Here is a 22950-nt window from a genome sequence, read left to right as displayed (position 1 = left end):
TAATCTATTATCCATGTTGAGTTCTACACTGGTAGTCGAGGCTAATGCAACTTATTCCAGCAAGCGATTCTGAGTGTTGACGTTAGCGTCCAGCAGCGTTTCTAGGTTTTAGCGTCTCTAAAACTTGGACACCGGACGTATCTATTGCAGGGTTGTATGCGTTTTCAACTATCAATGTGTTGATGTCGTGTTGATGCCTGAACTGAGCTGTGGATATATTTGAATGTTCCCCTCTCCCACTGCTTTGTCTTACCATTCTTAGGTGTACGTGTAGGGCTACCTAGAGCCACATGGTTATAGTTGTGCTGATGGGTACCTGCAATGACAAAAGCAATCACACATATGTTCAGTGTCTATGAGGAATGCTCTGAACCAACTCGAATACAGACTGTTACAGTGTGAGGGCGACAATTAAGGGGATAATTCACCAAAACGCTGTTGATGTCTTTTGGTGGCATTTTTGATAAATGCTTTTCATATAATTGACTGTGGAAAAGTTTAAATCGACTTATGTCGCGTAAACACATTTGCTGGGTGCCACATCACCATTCTTCAATTGCTGGTAAACTTATTTGGTGGGTGAAATATCCCTTTAATTTCCTCAAATTAAGGGAATGGACATAAATATAGATGAGAGAGATGGTGAAGTGAATCGACAGTAAACGGAGTCCGCTGTCATTTCTGTGATACCCTGCAAAACATGTTTATGTCAAAAAAGATTCCAGTGGGCTACAGTCAAAGCATTATGGATAAAAAACAAGTTAAAAGAAACAGGGATAACGAACAATATTTTTCACATCCTGTCCTGGAGCACGGAGACGATCTTTATCTGTGGAACATGAAATTATGCGTTACATATTACATGTAGTTTGGCCAAAACTAGAAAACCATAAGCACAGGGATTAGAGTAAAAGAGTAAATGATGAAAACATCTTTACCATTCTCACGGTATATATATATATATATATATATATATATATGTGGTGTTTAGTGAAAAAATGCTGCAAATGATTCAAACACAAGCAAACTGAGAAACACCTCCCTCTGTTTTACGTCAAATAGGCAGTATACAGAATTATGCTGCAAAGACAGGGGATACAAGAAACATCATACCCAACCAGAACCACATTTAAATTCACCAGATCCAAATTTCAATTTGATTCTAATTAAACACCTTATCTCACAATGTGAAAGGGAAACAAAAATTCATGAATCTGCCCGCTTATCCGGATCTGCCACAACATTTTATTAGTGCTCCCTTGGGTCACGCCTCACCCCCCCACCCCCCATGCATGATGTATATGTTGGCAAAGCAGCAAAGTGCTTTTTATCTGCTCTTGTTTTGCCCATTTACAAGTTTTAAAGTGCAGTCTTATGAGTTATTACGCCACAGCAAAGTTCCTATAACACACACACGCACACAAACACACACACTAGTCATCTGTCTTCGGTCCTTGCCCTCCTCTCTTTTGCATGAGGATGCTCTAATCAGCAGTAACAGTCCTGTGTTGCCATCTGGGAGAGCAGAGCCATTTTCATTTTCAACTCCGAGAATAAACAACAGTTGCACCCAATCATCTGTCCACCCTGGAGTGCAGGAGTGTGTCTGACAGTGATGCGGTGGCACGGTGCTCGACTGGGCACCGCGCTTAGCAGGTTGTTTAGTTGAAAGATGGGACCTTTACTGAGCCCATTGTACTGAGAATGTTGATGAATGGCAGCCATTCACAGCAGTGTGTAGGAGCGGGTGTGTGTGTGTGTGTGTGTGCGAGCGTGAGGCTTGTATGTTTGTGTATGAGGAGGAGGCAGCGATAGATGGAGACCCCGTTGTAGAGCGTGGCTGTCGCAACACGTTCATTCGCTGTCTGCTGCTGTGCCTGTTTAAAAATGCATTAGAGCCAACTGCTGAAACATCCATTTACATCTGTCACAGACGTGAAGGAGGAGAGGGAGGCCCGATGCGCCCACATCATGGTTTTCAATATTTGCTCGAGCTATGGAGATAAATGGGACGTGTCGCGCGTGTGTTCCTTCACCGGGTTCCTCTCTTTTCATATCAGTGCTTAACAGCGACTCACGGAGGAGTTGATTCGAGGAGGGAAAAGCACCCGACACCTGAGACTGAATTTCCAGAATATATTTTATTACCAGTAGAGGGATATGAATTCATGTCGGTTGAGTTCCTCTCTGTGGTGAAACATGAGTAGTTTAAATGAAGTTAACTAGTTCACTCAGGTTCAGGAGCAGGGCCACGCCTCTAATCACCTGTCGACTGTACCCGGTCAATCCACCACGCTCTGTTAGTCTCAGAATCTTCCTCCCACCCTTTCCCTTCCCGAGAAACAGAAGAAGATGATAAAGGAAAAGAAAGAAACAAAGGAAAAAAGTCCAACCCTCATCTCTACTCTCATCCCTTCATCCTCCTTCCCTTATACTCTCATTCCTTCATTCTCCTTTCCTCATCCCTGCCCTTCATCAATTCCTCCTCTTCCCCTCATACCTAAACTCATCCCTTAATCTGCTTCCCCCCATCCTTCCCCTCATCTCTACCCATTCATCTCTTCATCCTCCTTCTCTCATCCCTACCCCCATCCATTCATTATTGTTTCTTAACCCCAACCCACATCATCATCCATTGAGCTCGATGCATATCTCTTGAATGTCTCGTTGTAGGTACTGTCTGGAGACACATCTTCAGCTCAACCCCTTTTCTCAGTTTCCATTAATTTCTCCTCAACATCCAATATATCAATTTCCATTCAACCCTTTAAATAACTATTGTTGGTCCTTGCTGGTGAACCCATCGTCAGGAAGAAAAAAGCATTACGCACTGTTCTTAACACTACGTTACACAAAAGAGGTGTCAAAGGAATAAAACACATAATAATGCTTTCAGCAAATGAAACTCCTGTGTGCTGTAAACTTATTTGTATTTCCCTTTTCAGAGAAAACTAAATTGTCTTCAAGGTAATTCTGTAAATTGTTATTCATTGGGAAGGTCACTTCTTATTTAACAACTCTGCCATGTCTGTCTTTCCCAAATAGCTCTGCTACCACAGATTAATAGTCCATGAAAATGGCAAACCCTCAGTCACTCATTTTCATAATAAAATTAAAACCTGTTGCTCCTGTAAAACAAAAAGGGCAGCTTTCCGACTGAAAAGTGGTTTTAAAATACTTTCAGTAACAACCTGCAGGTTTAACTATAATTTCTGCTACAGTCCATGAATACTTAATGTTGAACATCACAGTTCACTCAGCAGTCCTAATGCATCCACTTGGTTGACTCGTACGTCTCGTACGTTGAAAAACATGAGCACGAAATACCAACAACTTTCCACATCCATCAGCACTTCAGCTGCACAGCAGTGCAACAAAAAAAGCAACTTCGAAAAATATTAAGCTCTAGAAATAACATTCGCCAAATGAAATATTTATGTTTAAGTTCATTAATTTCCTAACCCCTTCCCCTACACAAAACCATACACTGCACACCACTGAATTACTATACAACACAATATGAGGTCAATCAGTAGGCGATTATATTTACACGCAACGTTATTTTCCACAAATGGAGGCCTGACAGTCCTATTAGAGGAAGGTCAGATCAATGCCTAAAGTATCAATATGCAGTGTGGTTTTAAGTATTGCTCCTACTGCCCACTGGATCAATATTTAAAAAAGAATTTCTGATCACATACTTGTCACAAGGATTTTGTTTCTCGGCTGCTGTCGTGTGCACGAGTAGATGTGTGATAACGTTGTCAATTATAAACCATCTGAGACAAGCAATGTCGTATGTGTGAACAGGCATGTGATTATTCATGGGGAATGTTTCGGACATCACTAGAAGCCTCTCAAGCCCTGCAACAGAAAATAATCTGTATAGAGATGTACTACTGCTACTAATTCCTGCCCAGAGCTGCTAGAACATGTGAATTGAGTTGCCTACACAACACAAATAAAATGTAGCTATTTTTTCGGGAAAGCTGTCAGTAAACGTTTTGCAGATTTGTCCCATTTTGCTGATCAAAACATAATTTCTGGCAGCATTCATTTTCCTACAAAACATATTTTCTTACGGACATTAGTTGTACAGACAATGCAGCTTTTTATAGACAGGTTTGTTTTTTTCCACCATCATGGTGCAAGTAAAAAAGCAATTAAATTCTAGTCAAAAACATGTTAGTGACTCAGTCCAAATATCCATGTCATCGGGCATCAGTCCAGCGACCAAAAGCCACAATATTTAGATTTTAAAATGTGACATGTTGCTGGAAAAAAATGATAAAGTCCATGAAGCTTAAATTCTGAGAGATAAGCAGAGGTTATTCCAAGCAGATTTCGGCATGAACATAAATGTTGCCCTTGAAAGTACAGTTAAAAAACACAGGCACGGACCAATACCATGCAATTTCTAAGAATTTTCATCACAGTGTGGTCTGGTAATTTCCAGCTCAGCCCGTTGGGTCCGGGGAGACGGGGGCCGAGCTGAACGGTCCACTGTGAAGACTTTTAGCTCATTAAGAGCCTGGACAGCCATCTTTGGTGATCCCTCCGTAATCTGGGGACCAATTAACCACGTTCAAGGAAGAGCCCCGGCACAACCAGCAGCCCCAACCCTCTCCCAGGCGCAAGTGCTGCTTATCGGCTCAGAACACCCTGCTGCACCGTCACCCTCCGCGCCTCCTTGAGCTGGCAGAGCAAAATAACCTCTGCTCGCCATGTTACCCCAGAAAACTATTTGTCAATGATGAAGGGAGCTTACAGTGGAGGATGAAGACCCCCCCCCCCCCCCCACCCCACACACACACACTTTCCACCCCCAACCCGATACACTGCTCTCCTTTAGTTATTGACTTCATCTCTTTGAATTGGCACATTAGAATAGGTGCAAAGCCAGTGCTGCAGTCTAATCATATAGATTGTTGATTATTTGTGATTGACATGCTCTCCAGATTGTCGGGCTAAGCAGGGTCCCTATCTGAATTGCTAAAAGGATGTTTTTCCCGTCGGTATGTTGATGACGCAGCTGTGTGTTTGGAAGATGGTGTCAGTCTGATTTAGTGGCTGAATCGACTATATATCTATGATCAGCGGGCTGCAGAGGCAGGTAATAGACACGGCCGCCCTCACCTCCGCGAGAAGATTACTCACATTAAATTTCCCTTTTGCTCGTAACGGCCCTCCGGAGAATAAACTCCTCGGTCGCGTTTGCATAATAGCATCCAGATGGAAAACAAGTGACTCAGTAATCTGACATTTGGTGTGGCATTTTGTTTCACTTCACACTTCCAAACATCACATCCACATATAGCAGACACAGGGGAGGCAGGAGAATGCACGCTGAGCCGACCACAGAACACCTTGGACCCCACGCCAATGTTAAATGAGCATTGGCAGAATTTGCAGTCGCATGCTGTGCGGTGTCGTGTATCGCATTGATTTCTGAGAATTTGCATTCTGTCCGACAACTGTACGGCCACGTCATGATATCCACTCAGCTGTGTGTGTGTGTGTGTGTGTCAATTTGGCCACAGTCTCCTGTATTTCCGTGGAGAAGTTATGCTCAGAGAAATGAGTTGGATGGAGCTCTGCCAAACACTCATCTGTGTGAGTGAATGAAAGGGCAGGAAAATAGCTTTCAAACAAACAAGGTCATCAGCGTATTCGCCTCAACATCCCGCACGTCCTCCAGAGGTGAGCCTCCATCTGACCCCAGCTCCACGCCAGTTCAGACGCTTTGGGCCACATATGAGCAGCGTGTACAGGCGGGGGGGGAAAAATGTGTCCCCCACCCTGAACAACCATCTTGGTTGTTTAACCCTCCTCTCTGACACAGCCCTAAACTCTTGGAAATCGTTCCCCTACGGCTGCAGGCATACTGGACCTTTGTTGCCATGGTTACAGTAGACATGTGAAGTTTATTGTTGGTGGCGACCAGGACCTTTGTGATCATTGTTACAATTATTAATAACAGTAATAATAATAATAATTATAAACTTTATTTATATAGTGCCTTTCAAAACCAGTTGCTGCGCAAAAGTAAATATAAGTGCAACGACAGACAAATTATGGAAAAGCAAGATGACACTCAGCAATACAATAAAACTAAACAGATAAAACAAGAACAAAATCTAAAACATAAAACAACCATTTAAATAAAAACTATAAAAATGCCAGTCTATAAGCTTGTGGAATGGTCAAGGTTTGGCTGGATGTAAATCTATTTGCTTATGGTTAGGGTTGAGATTGGTGTCTGGATTTACATAGTTAGTTACTTATGGTTAAAGGCCATTCGGCTTTATGTTTACAGTAATAATCATGTCGTTCAAGTTGAGGAACAGTCATGGATAAAATAAACAGTTGGAATTTAAAGGGTCATAAACAGTGGCCTGTCCTGTCTCAGTCCTGCCTTTTCTCAACTCCTCCCATCCTCTTTAACTTCCTCCTTTGGGGTCATCATTGCAATGGCTGCTTGAGGTTATACTTAAATAAAAAGTAACTATGGGTCATAGCTGCTTGCACAGATAACAGATGGGTTCCTTTTTATTCAGGACAGGTTCTCCCACTCCAAACCTGTATCTCAAGGAATTATATACTCAGTTATGCAGCTTATGAGTTATGTTCAGTGCCAGTGCATCAAGCAGTGTCTGTTTATGTAGCAAGATGAAAACTAAGACTGAAGAGGCTGTGAAACAGGGAGTGGAAAGTCCAACGTGTGAAAGAGACTGGGCCTCACGTTCTGTCACAGAACCATCAATTCAAACAGGATCTTTTCCAAAGCTCAACCAGACTTTAATCAAACCTTATTTACCATAAACACAATGTTTTACTAGTCTAAGCCATAATATTATGCCAAGTGCAGATATTTTGGAACAATAGAATTTTAAGAACATATGTTATACGTAATTAAAATTAATTTAAAGTAAAATACTGACTTATGCAAAATTTCCACCATGTTCATAAATGCTATTATTTACATTTATTACTATTAGTTACAGCAGTGCTTTGCAAACTTTTCAGCCTCTGAAACCTAAATGGGTGCCATAGACGTTCAACCCCAATCATCCTGAGAATTGGTTGAAGCATACAAAGTATATTTGCATTTTTTTATCTTTTGTAAGAATTATGAGTAAAATACGCTATTTCTAATTGCTTTTAAATTTGTTGATTTCTAGAAATCATCTTGTGACCCCAGGTTCAGTGTTCTGCGACACCCCGGGGGGGCCTGACCCCTACTTTGGGAACCACTGAGTTACAGTGATTAAGATCAGTGTTATTAAACACAACGCACAACATGCAGACCACCCCCATCAACAAAACACAAAATGAGGCAACATCTTTTGGAAGATGCTCATAACCCTCTCACTTTACCTTTACCTCACTAAAGGCATGATTGACACAAACTAGTTTGTATGACATATCATCTGACACCATCTCAAGGCAAAATTGGTCAATTTCCCCACCTCAGCCCAATTTTAAAATCTAAGAGTAGGTGTTGGGAAAAGGGGTTTTATGCTATAACACGACTCTAAGCATACTTACACTTATGTTTCCATTCTCTGAAATTTTAGGCAGGATGCTAAAATGGAGCATCCTATTCAGACTTTTAAAAAGCTGAAATCCTGCAGCAGATTATGCTTCATGCACCAGATGTGAAAAAGCCTCTGAAAGCAAGAAACCTTTTTCTGAAAGTGCAAACTGTAAGTATATGGTAGAAATCATGGTGGACACAGACAGACTACAAAACACGGACTATAAAGACAGACGGGCCCAAGCTAATGGAAACCCTTAAGGCTTGGTATCTCTCAGCAACAACACAGAGGGGGGGGGCAGACAGTAATACAGTGGATACAGGATAACTGAGACTGAAAGCAGATAAGAGAAGTAGAAGTATGAAAAGGGGGATATGGAGGGGGCACTGGGAGGAGAAAAAAGGAACAAAACAACACCATGGGCCAGTGATCACATGCCATCCTTTCTCCCCTCCACCCGCCGATCTCCACACTGCCCTCCCCTGATCTATTAGAGACCCGTCCTCAGGTCTGTGCTCCGCTCTCCTCACGTCATCCCTCTCTAAAACCAACAGCCCCGCTCTCCCATTAGCTCTGCCAAGTGGAGCTACTAGAGCTATGAATGGCCCTGAGGTGGAGGTGGTGGTGGAGGGGCTACAGAGTGCCCTGTGCATGTGTGTGTCTGCACGAATGTGTGTGACAGCTATGAATGCGGATGTCTCTGGTTCTGAGGACAACCCGGTGCTACCAACACGTCCCTGCCCTCCGCTCACGGTAAAAGAAAGCGGAGGAAAAGGAAGCCACCTCGGGTTTGACATTTAAAAACTGACAAAGAGTGTTCACATTTAATCGCTAAATGTTAACTGCCATAATAGCCCCACTTCACTCGGTTAGTAGGGGACAAAGCTTCAGGGCCCTGGACAGACGTAGCTCCCACCTCCTCATTGATTTCACTGGTAGAGCAGGAGGATTAACTGTGACCCAATTCAGCACTGGTGATAATGCTTAAGTTGTATTTATAGCACTTCTAGCTCTGCTAATTTTAACTTCTATATGCTCACTCTGGGACTCAAAACATAACATGGATTCACCCCCGAAAACGACTTAAAGGACCAGTGCGATCTATTGGCAGAAATTTAAAATGAAACAATCCTACTGATGTTTTCACTAGTGTGTTTCATCTAAATTGTAGGAATTGTTGTTTTCTTTATCGTAGAATGGGCCTTTTATATATAAATACTTTATATTTACATCTGGAGCGGGTCCTCTCTACGGAGGCTGCCATGTTTTTTACAGTAGTCCAAACTGGAGAAACTAAACATCTTTTGAGTTTTTATGACACTAAAGGCTTGCTTTCATGTTTGAAAGGGGAGGGTGACGTGAGGGGTATTCAGCTGCAACATGCAACTTCACCACTAGATGTCTCTAAATTCTACACACTGAACCTTTAATTATTTACTGAGAACTTAACAAAAAAAGGAAACGCCCTGTCTCGCAATGTTAAAAAAGTATAAAAGATTCATGGATCCCACCTCTAATCCAAATCCACCCCAAACACAGGACACATTTGTCGACAGCATTTGAAGGAGCCTTCAAATTGGAACAGCCTAATCGTGCGGTTGTGAGGCAAAAGCAGCCTCCGAAGGATGCGGCGCCCAAATTGAGACGCAGCTCCTGTGTTTAACTGTGGCCATACTAATAAAGCAAAATCGAATTGAAAAAATTGCTTTGGGAACACATTTGACATACAATATGTGTTAGCCTAACATATGCAAAACAAATGTTTGAATGCTTGGTATAAATGAATAATAAAAAACAAAGCTCCATACTTGCAAACATAAATTAATTTAAATTTGAATATGCCGTGAAAACAGAAAAGAAACTACTCAGAGTTAACATCAGGCAACATGAAACTGAAAGACAAAAAAGAACCATGTACATCAACATCAACATTTTGTCTGGTCCCTCAAAAATCACAGCTACCTTTGAATTGATACTCGTTTTTCTTGTTTGTAGAAAAATTAGACAGTCCAGATGAAAACCCGAATGTGAGATCTGTGTTTATTTCAGCACGATTCTTATCAGGGTCCTCAGGTCACATTTATCACTGGGAGAGGATGGCGTGTATTTCTATCAGCCACAGTTGCTTTGTGCCTTGTCCACTATTGTGACTATTTTTTACATAGATATTTTACCCTCTGTCCACGCGGCCTTAGTTTTACAAAAACAACGACAAACGCTCAAACAAGGAGGACGGGCCAGTAGGTGGCGATAAGGTCTACATCAACAATCCATCAAATATCAGAGAGAGAACAACTCTGTGGTCCGAGTGGAGGCAGAGTCCAGTGAGTGCTGGTAATGTGGTGCAGTGATGCTAGATTCAAACGCAAACTCCTCTACTGCTATTATGGGAACATTAACCCAAAGTTGCGACCAGCAGGCAATACTTCTCCGGGTAGGTGCCATTAAACCATTGCAGGGGAGGAGGACACTTAATTAAAAGAGCACCAGTCAAATCAAAGTGGTGGTGTTTAGGTCGATACTGAAATATAGGTGCTTCTGATCCCAAACGTTTCTGTTCTAAGATCGATTCTCATATTAAAAGATCAATATCTAATCTCAGTAATTTGAGGTATATTTCAACAGGGACACAGCGGAAAGTAACCACATTATAAACATGATGTAGTATAAATAATACCTGGTTGATAAGGACTACTTCTCCTTCCGCCTGTGATTTATGAACTACGGCACTAAAAATGCGTAAGCTACTGAACAGTGTTGACATTGATGATGGCCGACCGCAGACGCAGTCATGTGTGGATCTCTTTCAGGTCTCCGAACAGCGACAGCGTTCTATGTGATGTGCGTGGGAGGCCTGCGAGGTGCTGTGGCAACTGCACAAACCTCAGTAAGCATCTGAGATTTAATCACAATTCAGAATGTGATGAGGTTATGCCGCGGCGGTGTGAAGAGACGGAGAAGAAAATGTGCTGCTAGGGCGAGATATAGACTTCAGTCACAGAGTCCCTCCGCAGTGGCAGGCGTCCGCATACAGAGAGCTATAATTTGAAATGGTTATAGCCTATTTCTCCTTTTCTGAGCACATCAAGCTTTTGCACAAACTATTGGTTAAAACAAAACCCGCCTGGGTTTTCTGAATGATTGGAAATCTGGAAATCAGGAATCAGTGGTATCTCACATTACTAAATCAAAGTCAGATTTTCCCTTTCTCCAGCGTATTGGAAACTTCATACGCCATCTGCTTCATAAGACCTCACGAGTAATTAGCAAAGTTTGATTCTGCTGCTTCTATACATACACACACTTTTCCACCAAACCAAGCGTGAAGTCTGTTTAGACATTTTTTTAATTTCCTGTGTTTGAAGGCAGAAAATGTGCATAAACACAGGTGCTTGGCAACGCACCCACGGCGCATGATTACCAGTTCATTTAAAGTTTTGTGTTTCTGATGATGATGCAAGTCCAATATTCATTCTCTGTTATCTGGCTCTTCCAGCACCACTCCACTATAATCACCACCGAGAGCAGCTAATATTCTAATACTCTTTGCCATGTTGTGGCTGACAGGGAAGGGGCCTGTAGAGCTGAGGGAAACTGCACAACTGGTGATAATCCTCTGCAAGTGCAGCGCCAGGTGCAGGAAATGTGTCAGCAGTTTGTGGTGGGAAACACTATCAACAAGCGCTGAGAAAGAAACACCACTAGAGCATTATCTGCTGAGACCTTAAACTCTATCAGATAATTGTTATACCATTGTGTGGGTTATGTTGGGAAGGGTATTTCTAATAAGGGTACCAACCGTAATATGTCGGTACAACCAAGCACAGATTCACATTAAAGACATTTGTAAGAGAGCAAGAAGAATCTATAGATAAATAGATAGATGGATAAAGGGATCTCGGTATTTATACCTGCGGCTAGTGCAAGTGAAACAACATTACTGGGAAGTAGGGCTGGGCCGGGACTTCAAATCAATATCACGATTATATCAAACTTTTACCTTGATAGTGTTATTAGTTACTGTTATGACCGCCTGTAGTCTGCAAATATATAGTGTGGTGCTCGATTGCTGAGCTTTTCAGTTATCCTATATCTTTATTTTAACAATCCATGCTCGTGCTCTTTGTTGGTTTCACAAGAGGAAAAAAAAGCTCTCTGCACCAGGCATATGGTTCAAAAGTGTGTCTTAATAAAACTATGGGTGTTTGAGGTGTAACAGGCAATAAAGCAATCAGAGTGCCATCTTCCATTCCCTTTAAATTCCAACCGCACTCGCACTTTGACAGATTGCAATTAAAGGCTGGATTTGCCAGGCGGTAAGAGAGACCACTTCTCTGCAGAGGAAACTTCCACTTTGCACACAAGCAGGTCACCCGTGTATGTGCGTACTGCATATTACTATCGTAACCTCGTGCCTTAAATTAAAAGTGAAATACTGCAGTACTGACCGCGGACCAGGTCATTGTTAGTCAAAAGCGCAATGTCTCTCCGTTGCCTGGAGATATCAATGTTCCTAATACGCCCGACCACAGCTCATTTTAAGTTCAACACACCCGTAGCTGCTCAAATGGGCACAACTGCGTACTTCTGAAACTAACCAACACACCATTGTTGCACTTGGCGCCGCATTGCTCCAAGTGTCTCGCAAATAAGCGAGAACAAATTAACATGTTTCGGATGAAACTAACCGCTGCACGAAAAAAGACTCATTACGCATTTATAGATAACTGCCTTTATGAGAATCAGTGGAGCTGCACATTACAAAGTTCCTGTGTTCTTGCAAGTGCAATAAAATCCCAGTCCAGACCGTTTTCTCTCCACACTGCCAGTAAGTATCACTCTTTATCTCATAACTCACAATCACCCCCATGACACCAAAGGCCAAGTAGTTACTTGACACGTCCCTGCTTCTCCAGCTTTACAAATGTGCCATTACAGTCTCAGCAGGGAGGGGGGAAGGGCAGGAGGGTTGGAGATGAACTTCATATCCAGTTCATTTTGAAATGTGATAGACAGTGAACCCACCCTGGACCAGTGTGACCCCGTGTGTTAAAAGGCAATAAGAGATCCATTTTATTGAAGTAGTGCTTCATGAGGTTCCGACGGAGCTCGTCTGATCTCACTCGCTAGAAAGCCGAGGTGACTCATGGGGGTTAAGGGTAATAATCTCTCCTGAAAATCAAACAGTGTAACAGCATGGCATTTTCATCTGATGTCACATAATAGGAATAATACTCAACAGCCATTTCTCCAAAAGCCACTTTTCACCAGTTGATTGACATACCGACCGACTCCATTTGCGGGCTGTTGAAAAGCAGACTTCCTTTTGAGAGGAGGCGGAGGGCGAGGAAGAGGTAGAGGAGGAAGAGGAGGGTCCGTATATCGCAAGCAAGGATAAGCACAGATTTATCTGATGTCTTCTTAAAATAAAAGAAGTAACATCATCAAAACTGCCTTTATCCGTGCCTTTATAGACCAGCCCTCCTCTCCACTGAGACGGACAGAGTCGACGACCACGCACACCATAGGGGTTAGGACATTCAGTTCAGCAAAGTGGACGACACAAGGCAACAGCTTCAGGGGAACAGTTCAAAACATACATTTCAAAGGGCAGGAATTAGAACAGAGGAGTGAAATGGGACCATCTGGGTTTTAAGGCACAACACAATGAAAAGAAAACACAATGTGGGCCAGCTGCAACAAACATCAAGAGGGACAGAATATTCTTGTTTAGAGACTATGCCCTAGTTCGTTTCTTTTTTTTTTTTTTTTACAATTAATTAGTCCCAAACTCTTCTGATAGAAATGGCATTTTAGCTGAAAACAAAAAGAGTGCAATAGAAATGTCCTCTCTCTACAATGTTTCCTTGTCGGCAAGCCCACACGAACACACCATTGATTAAAACAGAACCAGGGGTGTAACAGTATGTGTATTCTCCACAATTGTTGCGGTACAGGATGTATTGTTCAGTTAACTGTAGAGTTAACTGTAGAATTTGTAGAATATTCTAGGCAACTAGTAATGAGGGTCTCAACATTTTTTATGTTAGTGTTACATCCGCTCACACAAGCAAGAATTTTGTTGCCAAATTGAATAATTGTACTGTTACACCCCTAAAACCAGCACACACACACAAACCAGGCTGTGCACATGGATCCATCATACAGACAGGAAGGCCAATTGTCAAGGGGGGAAATACAGGGGTTAGGTTTACAGAGAGACAGAGGTCAACAAGAAGGCACTGCACTACACTTAACACGGCAGGTGTAAGCTGCCTCTAAGCACGACAGATCTTACTTCAGATCAGCACGGTTAGAATCATTCACTGGTTCATAATACAGACATGTACAACTGGTTAGAGGCAGCTTTGACCGGTGAACAAAGACAAACCATCCCTACCATGGTGACTCTGGGAGCGGACCGGCCAATGATTTTCTCCTAGAAAACACAACCAAGTATTTATTTGTTAAAATGTGCTTCTCGTGCGGTCAAATAACAAACAAATAAAATCACAACGAAACACAATCTGTACATCTTTTGTGCTGAAAAGTCAAATTCACGACATCCCTCCTTGTTTTTATGATCTTGTGTTTTACAGCAGCTTTTAGACAACAAAGCAGTACAATGGCATCACATCTTATGAAAAACATCATACAACATTTGTCAAGTTCCCTCGTGTTACAGCGGCAGGTATGTGGACACATGTAGTGCAGGAGGATGCTGGAAATGAGAACAATTTTAGTGCTCGTATATATTGATTGTGTTACGTTTTATCTTCCCATCTACAGGCTGATGCCCCCATGACTCAAAGCATCAAGTAACCTCTCTTTGTCTTTGTCCCCTCGTGCACACGCAGTCACAGGCACACACACACGCGCTCATAAAATGCCACCAAGTGTGGCGGAAGACGGAGGAGTTGGAATTTGAAGATGAAGAGAGGAGGACAGGAGGAGAGGATAATGAGAAGAGGGGAGGAGGTGTAAAAAGACACTGTTGTTCCCCGCGCCCTGACACCACAGGGCTCCAGCCATGCAGCACTTTGATCCATCACTATTGATTTAACATCAGCTCCTCATTGCTGCTGCCTCCCACACAGCAACACACTGCTACAGGGATGCATTCCCCCAGTTGGGGGTCGGAGCGATATATGCACTGGTTTTGACCTGAAACCCACTGACCAAATAAACCTATACAGTTTGGAGTGCATTAATAACAAGAGGTGGGAGTGTTGCTGTTGCTGTAGAAACACTGGTGAGCATGAATTGCAGATTTTTTTCCCCACACAGGCGATCTGATAAAGCCGAGAGGTTTACATGAAATCCCCTGTGACAGAAATATGCACACAGCCAATCTTAGAACTAAAATGCTAAAGTACACATAACATGAGCACCAGCAGAGCGAGGGAACACATTATGGATTAACATAGTGTAGTGTTGTGCATACTGATAATCAAAACAAGACTACAAAAGATTAATAAAAGCACAAAAATAGGGTTGACGATAAGAAAATAGACGATACACAACTTATATATATATATATATACAAATATAAATCAGTGCAAAACTCAACTACTATAATTTAACACCAAATAACTATTTCAGCGCTTGATTGTCGAGTTCCTCCCTTTAACCGTGATTATTTTCAGACATTTGGTGAACGTCCCGGTGTCGGAATCGTTTCACGTCAAATACAGCCACACTTTCGAACCATTTTAGGCAATTTGTTATCATGTCGACTCGAGTTTGAGGTAGCTTCTACGTTACGTGGCTTCCAGAGCCGTGTAGAGAGTGTGTCCCCACCAGGGTGAAATGTAATGGTAACTTGACACGTGTGCTGATGTTTTTGTTGCCTATAAGCAACTATATCAGTTCAAAGCCCAGGCACCGAAATCTGCGTTGTGATTTGGTCAGTTTCTGTACCAAACCCTAGTTACAGTTGCAAAGGTGAATTCATAAGAAATCAAATGCAACCTCACTGTATTCAGTTCAATCAGGGGTTTTGTTACAGTGGTCTGGTATCGTGGCTAACGTTAGCTCACGTCAGATGGATACTAATGTGATATTATTGTGATTAATTTTCAGATATGACCTGTGGGTAAAAACCAGAGAATTGGCTACTGACTTCACAGTTTGTCTTCCACACATGCACAACACAGCGATATCCTCCGTGTTATTCAGGCGTTTAGATAATTTGTTTCCCTATTGCATCTGTCGTGTGTTAGAAGCGCCATCAACACCCCACCCCCCCCCCCACCGTGTCGCACTGAATCCAGTGGGAGATCTCCTGCTGTGTTCACACATCGACTTCTCCTGGATTTCTACGGACTTTGTACTAGGAGGCCGGGTGGAACGCAGAAACTGCGGAGCGTCTCACTCGGACATTTGCGTTGACACATGCACTTCCTCTGGAGAAAATACGGAGGAGCTGCAGAGTTAAGTGCATGTGTGAAAGCAGATTTAATGAGTCAGTTTGCTGACCTATCAGTGCTTCTGTGACACATGCATCCACAATGAGCCTTTAATTGCCACGTGTGGCCTCAGGGGCCGCTCTTCAGCAAAATATATATATAGACACACTATAAAGTAATTACATTGAGCATATAGCCTAAGTTCCATTCTATTTAAATTAAGTAGCTTCCAGCAAGTTTTGTATGTATTTTTAATAATTATTAATTATGAATTGTTATTTTTCAAACATTGTGTTGTGTATTTCATGTGCGGGGTTTAGTCTCTCATTTTACCTCTTTGTATATCTCTAAAGCTCAGCCACAAAAAAAAGAAAATAACACACAGCAGCTTAGAGCTGCCTGTAGGTGACATAAATAATGCATCTTCATATTAGTGAGGAGCATAATGAACCTAATTAAAGCAAACATGTATCAGAAGTGTCTTCTGAAGAAGGAAATGCAATGATTAAAAAAAGAAAATAGCAATGGTTGTGTCGTTTGATTTTTACTTTATCATAAACCTCAAATGAAATTTCAGTTTGACCAATTGCGCTTTCATACACTGGTATTGATCAGTAACAGGCCCTCAGATTTATGATGGTTGTTTTGACCTCATATGAAATATGAACTCAGTGCACCCTGGAAGAAACAGGGACAGGCAGCTGCCATTAACCTCTCCCTGCACTGCTAAGTACTGCAGATTCCTGCTAGATGACCTTGAATGTTATTCCAATAACTAATCAATGGCTTGATAAATCCATCAGACGTGTAATGGGAGGCTGCCATATTGATGACTGCATCCTTTGTGTGGTCCGTGCCTCACGCCCGGTGAAGGGGGTAATGAGGGAGACGTATTCCTGTGGTGTACGGTGCGTTGGACCCAGTGAAGCCAAGTGAAAATATGCAGCTGCTTTGATCCGTCTGTATTTCCTTTGGTTTGGGTTGATGTAATGCGAGTAATTCATCTGTTTGCGACGCTGCTGTTTGAGCTGCAAAATGATCCTTTTTTTGTATTCTTCCCCACATCATTTTATCGAGTGTTCCTGCACAGTTATTTAGAAGCAAAATGTGACAAGAAACATTGATCCCCGAGCATTAGTTACAGTTCTCATGACTCAGCATTATGCGGCGTGTTTATGATGTGTGTTGTGTTTTCGTCAACAGAAGCCTGCACGCCACGAGAACATTCAGCATTTCCCCCTCGGCACTGCACAAGTAAACAATCGACTCCTTTCACAGCGTTGTCATGTAGAACAGTCAGTTATTCTGACACCCAATTTTCTCGCGATGCGGCGAGAGGAGATAAATCCAAATATCTGAAACTGACTTGTCAGTGCAGGAACGAAATGTGTGAAAACAAGACTTTTAAGGCAGGGATACAAATGGCATAAGTGTAGTTGGCAGCTCAGCAGTAAACAGCATTGGTTATACCACTAATTGGAACGGGGCCGTGTTTTTACAGTCAACTTCTACACCTACATGGAGTCAGCTGTGCTCCCGACTTCCCGGTGCAGCGCCACCGAGGGGAAAGACAACTGCAGGGGAGTCGGTGCACCGAGGAGACCTCCCTCCCAGAGCAAATCTGCCTCCCAGTCTGTACCCACCCTCAGCACTTAACAATGTTTGCTCAGATTCTCAGCCCAAAGGAAACTCGCTCTACAAGGGCTCCGGCCCCCCTTAGCCCAGCTGGCCTTGACGTATCAGCAGCGCTATCTCCTGAAATCAATGGACGTGTCATGCTTTCACAATATACCAGGAGCCAAGGTAAGAGGATGTTCAGGAAACATATTCAGCAAGAAAAACTCAGTTAACCCTTTTGTAAGAAGCTATTGGGAGATTAACCCAGTTTTACTAAAGCTCCATTCATCATTCATCGCTGTAACTTTCATTGATAATAATGAGCATTTCAGCGATGTTGAGGCGATGTAATTGTAATTCTGACTCTAGAGGCTGCTGCCATACTTTGATGTATGTTTCATTATAGTTAAATGTTTTTTTATGACCGCAAGACTTTGCATACTCTTGTTCTCCATACAACCACACAATGTGGCGCATATAATTTCTTTTGAACAGTGTTTGCTAGCGGTGCTGAAGCGCGCAGTTCACGAGCCTCGGAACAGAAACCACATGCAAAAGGATTGATCATTTATTCATTAGCGAAAATGTATATCGTAGAGTGCAAATTCTGAGATTTAAGTGTAGCATGCGAAGCTGCCGTTTGCCTGCTTCACTGTTCTACTCGCTCTCAGCTCAAATATCGGAGAAGCAGGAAGCCTGAACTGGTGCAATTATGACTTCAAGGACACTTCCACCTTACTGCTTGGGTCTTGTTTTCGGATTTTTGGACGTCAATTCTTTAAAGCTAGGGTTGGTAATCCTGGAAAAGCCTAGCAAGGACAGGGTACACTTTGAAAAATGCAACCAATATATCCCACCCCCTCCCAACGATCAAAGATATGTCCCCAAAACACATGAACCTGCACTGACTGGCAACTAAATAAGCCCATTTTCTGTGACTAACTCTAACTTATGTCCATCGTCAGTCGTGCACAGTGAGAGCAAGGGCAGGTCAGTTAGTGTCATGAAATGATTGGTTGTGTTTATTACAGTCCTTCGAGGGTCACAGTCTTTTTTTCCCTTCTACTTTATTTATTGATTTCAACAAATGAGATAAAAGGGTGTTTCAGACGTGGTCATCATGTGGATTTCTGAGATGTAGGAACATCACTTAAAAGAGGTCAAAGAGTATCTCTGCTAATTATGTCCAAAATGGACGATTCTGCTCCGTTCAACGCAAACGCAAGAGGTGGTGTCCTTGGTGTAGCAAGGGAACATAAATGCAACATTTTAATTGAATATAATCCCCTGTTTTTAATTAAATCCTCAGTTTGAATTGTTATCTGGAATCTTGTCTAGTGCTTGCGTGGAACAAGCGGTTAGATAATCAGGATTTGAACAAACCTCTAGGTTAGTCAAACTCATTAATGAACAGTTCACTCTAGACTATCATCACATATTTTCCGGTTCATCTTTGACCTGCTGCTTTACTCTGCAATGAGGAATTACAGCAGAGACCTTTTAGTGTACTTAACTTAGAGTGATGTAGATAATCGTACTTATTTACAACCTCAGTTTGTTTCTTCTCTCACAACATTAGTCTCAGCAGTCTTAGCTTTGCACACTTATCTCCATCTGTGCACAACCAGTGTGGAACAGTGAAGAAGTAACCGACTGTCTACGGTAACACAAAGAGGGAACTTCCGACTGAAAAGACAGTTACACAGGCCGCTGAAGCCACACACTATCATGTGCTGAAGTAAAATTGAATTGAATCTCACTGTGTTTTTCATACAGGCCTTCATGGAGAGGACCCTTTCAGTGTGCATACAACTTCAGTGTTGTAATAAGATTCACATAAAAAAACATTCAAGCCTATTCTTAAGTATCTAATTTGGCCTTTGAATATAGAATTCAAAGTTTTGATTTCCAGAAATGTGCATTTCTGTCTCATCCGCCACCCGGGATGTTGATCTCTTCAAATCAACACCTCACTGAGCGAACGCGCGCTCACTTTCTTGCTTCGCTAATCACGGCGCATTAGCATATTAGCAAATTGGCACAAAGGAGTGAATCTTTCTGTACCTGTGGCAAAACACTGGGTGCAATATTATGTAGCGTGCTGAATGTGCGATTTGTTTCACAACCCTCACCCGATGCACACACAAATACAAACACACGCACACACACATCACAGCTCCCCTGCTGGGTGTGTTGGATTGCGAGCAGTCCCTGAGAAAGTTGCTTACATAACGACGCTGCCAGCACCAGCCCACGTCAGCCTCCATATTAGATGATAGCATCTTTAATGGCTTTTTGACAATGTTGCATCTCACTCGCAGTTTATGAAGACAAGGCTACGTGTGAGTGTGTGCGTGAGAGCGAGGGTGTGTGTGACTGCTGCTTTGCCTGTAAGTGGTGTAAAATAAGACGGTGTGTAATGAAAAGGAACAAAAAGGGGACGATGTCGGTGGGATTGTTTCACAGAGAAAGCTGTTCATCCAACTTTAAGAGCAAAACGTAGTTCTGATCCATTTGTTTAGCAGCGTATGCGATTGTTTAAGACGTTCTCGGGGGCAAGAAAAAAATGGCGTTAAATATTTATGCTTAACTGGTTCAGGGGTTGGGATTGTAAAAGCATGAAAGCCGATCGTGACGCGATTAACAAAAGCAGAGTACAAAGTTGCAAGAGTTTACCAGTGTTCTTGCAGGGGCCAAAGGGAAAAAAAACACTTTCTTCATTAACTCTCCATCTCATACAGCAATCCCCCAAGCTCAGATAGAGCAGGGTGAGCGAGCAAGGGAAAGATTAAGAGAGGGAGAGTGAGAGCAAAGATTCGATAAAGACGGGGGGAGTCTTATTTCAGTGCTTCACACACTGCTGGATGATCAAAGCAGAAAATGCTGTTTTAATTCCAAGAATCATATCTCATCTCCTGTCCACAAGCTCATTATAGAGAATTATGCTGCAGGACAGAGAAGAAGAGAAGAAGAGGAGAAGAAGAAGAAGAAGGCAGAAAAAGGCCTCCGAAATCCAGCTCGTCTGCTGCACTGTACTTAATACGCTTTTTTTCGCTAAGCACTGATGTACAGCTAGCTTTCCTTGACCTGTTATGGATGTTGCAAAGGGACAAACCTGACCTTTGCCTCAACCCTGAGGCATCTCAGTGAAGCAGCCCCAGTGGTGGAGGCATGAATAAAATATAATTTGACACGGACATTGTTTGGTCGGTTACTTACAGCAGAAGTAAGCTGTTCTAGTCACTACATTACTTTCGAATTATCAGCCGGGGTCCTTCCTCTAAAGCCACCACACCCACATAACCCATCCTCTGTATTGAAGGTACACAGGAACACACAACAACCTATTTTACACACAAATTAAAAAAGGTGATTGGGTCCTTTCATATTGGCAGTTGTGGGATTTGAGGGCCGTGGTTGTGTCATATTCAATGCCACAAATGCGCCGGGACCTGAGAGGCTCTCTCCCCTCGCTGTCCTGCCTGTGTTGCATCTTGCATGACACGAGGAAGAAATTGCTGTTGCACGTTTTTCCCGACATGTAAAAAATCAATAGGTACACAAGCCTTTATGGCCGTGGATGAGCCAACGCCCAGAAGTTCAATGCCCGTCCAAACCCAGCAGGTGCCATGTCAGCATGCAGACTAAATACAGACGAAATGATCGCGTTCACCTGGATGTCACGTTTCCATCACTGCTGAGTGAATGTCGATTGTATCAATTCCCATTGCAGACAAAAGGCAGATGTTAGAGGGTGTTAGTGGGTTTTTTTGTCCAGTGTAAAAGGGGCTACAAACTCGAGATTTACAGAGCCCATGGGTGGATGTATTTACTTTACTGACGACCAACAGATAATGTAACCTGCCACCACTACATGCAGCACTCCAGGGGCTGTTTACAGTAAAGCTGCAGTGTTCACACACCCTTTAACCCTCTTAACAATGTGATCCTCATTGTAGGCTCAGCAGTGGCTAACTCACAGGTTATCAAGCTACAATATGTAATGAAGGTGTACCTCTCATTAAGCAGAGGTTATAGCATATATCTCCAAACACCTCCAATATCCAGAGCAAGTTAGGTGCAAGGTATTCGTAACAACCCTCCCATCAAACTCCTGAAAAAAACAGAATTACTTCTTAAAGTAACTTTGCAAACATGATTTTTTTCTTGTCCACGCCAAGGCAGCATTTTAATAAACTGAAAATGTAGCTTATTGAAGATACTTCAAAGTGTATAAAGGTAAATGCAAAAGCACTGACCTGACCAGTGTCTCACAAAAAAAATTGTCAGTCTGTGATATTTAATACAGAAGTGTATTGCTGCTACACTGGAAAAAGAAAAGAATTGATAACTATCATGTTATAATGTAAAATGATCACTTTATAACATGATGCATCTTACATTATAACCTGAAAAGTTTTATGTTTTAACAAGTTATAACACTACATGTTTTATGTTATAATGTGAAACTGATCCATTTTTTTTTCTTCTTTTCCCAGGATGACAGCAGTACGCTTCTGTAATTTAATGAACAATGTCAAATTGCTTTTAAATTCTTGATTTGTTAACAGAAATAGAAGAATAAGAGCTAGCACCAGGCATCTGAATGTGGACAGACTTTACGGAAATTAATGAATAAATGAAAAGGTTAGAATTATTAAAAACCGCTGTCTTTTGGATGTGTCTGTAATATTTATTACTGGCCAACATGACGCAGAAAGGAAAAAACGAGAATAAATGAATTCATATCTGCAATGATTAAATACCAAGCAAATGTCTTCACATGAGCTAATAGCACTCATTCGGAATTTAATGGATTAGTTTGTGCCGAGCCCCCAGGTGACCGAGGCCACAGCTTCAGCAGCGGACGTCTGCTCGATATCAAAAATCACAATAAAACCAATCCCCTAAAGTAGATGAATGGCCACAGGAAGACACCTGATGTCGGGTTGCACAGCAGCAACGAGCACTGGGGCGTGAATGTCCTGAAAATGACCCTCCCAGTTCTGACAGCGCCAGTATTTTTCCCGGCGAGCAGGCAGCACACACAGATACCTGCGCACAGTGTGCACGTCCGTCCATACATTACTTCTCCAACTCCCCATTCAACAGCACAATCAGGCTCACCAGGGGCTCCAGTCTCCAGTCATTACAGCCAGTTAATTCTCAACTCATTAACAATGGAGCCATAACAATGGCGCGCACAAAAGAAGGTGTGGGTGGACTGCCTTCACGCAGGAGAGAGGGGGAAAAAAAGAAATGCTGGGTTTTTCATAATCAACTGTCAGTCATTTGGGTAGATAAAGGCTTCTTTAAGTCTGTATAGGGGACAGAAGCCCACAGTTGCAATTTAATTACCATTTTGCCGGAGTTTTACAAAAGAAACA

At 42.4% G+C, this 22950-nt stretch overlaps 1 protein-coding gene across 9 annotated transcripts in view; it reads right to left on the bottom strand.

The window, feature by feature from the left end:
• The window catches only part of LOC117752701 (protein shisa-6), a 69539-nt gene that overhangs the window by 9806 nt on the left and 36783 nt on the right, over nucleotides 1-22950 (bottom strand). For 4 of the 9 annotated variants that reach the window (XM_034570267.1, XM_034570266.1, XM_034570270.1 and 1 more), the window contains exons 5-6: nucleotides 13939-13977; nucleotides 254-316 (exon numbers count right to left, since the gene is read on the bottom strand). The exons of 1 other annotated variant lie outside the window; for it this stretch is intronic. In XM_034570267.1, the coding sequence (XP_034426158.1) occupies nucleotides 254-316; nucleotides 13939-13977 (102 nt within the window). The remainder of the gene's footprint in view (nucleotides 1-253; nucleotides 317-13938; nucleotides 13978-22950) is intronic. 4 more of the 9 variants (XM_034570268.1, XM_034570271.1, XM_034570272.1 and 1 more) reach the window with 2 other exon arrangements.

This window comes from Hippoglossus hippoglossus, chromosome 19, assembly GCF_009819705.1.
Source record: "Hippoglossus hippoglossus isolate fHipHip1 chromosome 19, fHipHip1.pri, whole genome shotgun sequence".
NCBI lineage: Eukaryota > Metazoa > Chordata > Actinopteri > Pleuronectiformes > Pleuronectidae > Hippoglossus > Hippoglossus hippoglossus.
The sequence above is the reverse complement of the archived record's forward strand: the minus strand, read 5'-3'. Positions and strand labels throughout refer to the sequence as shown.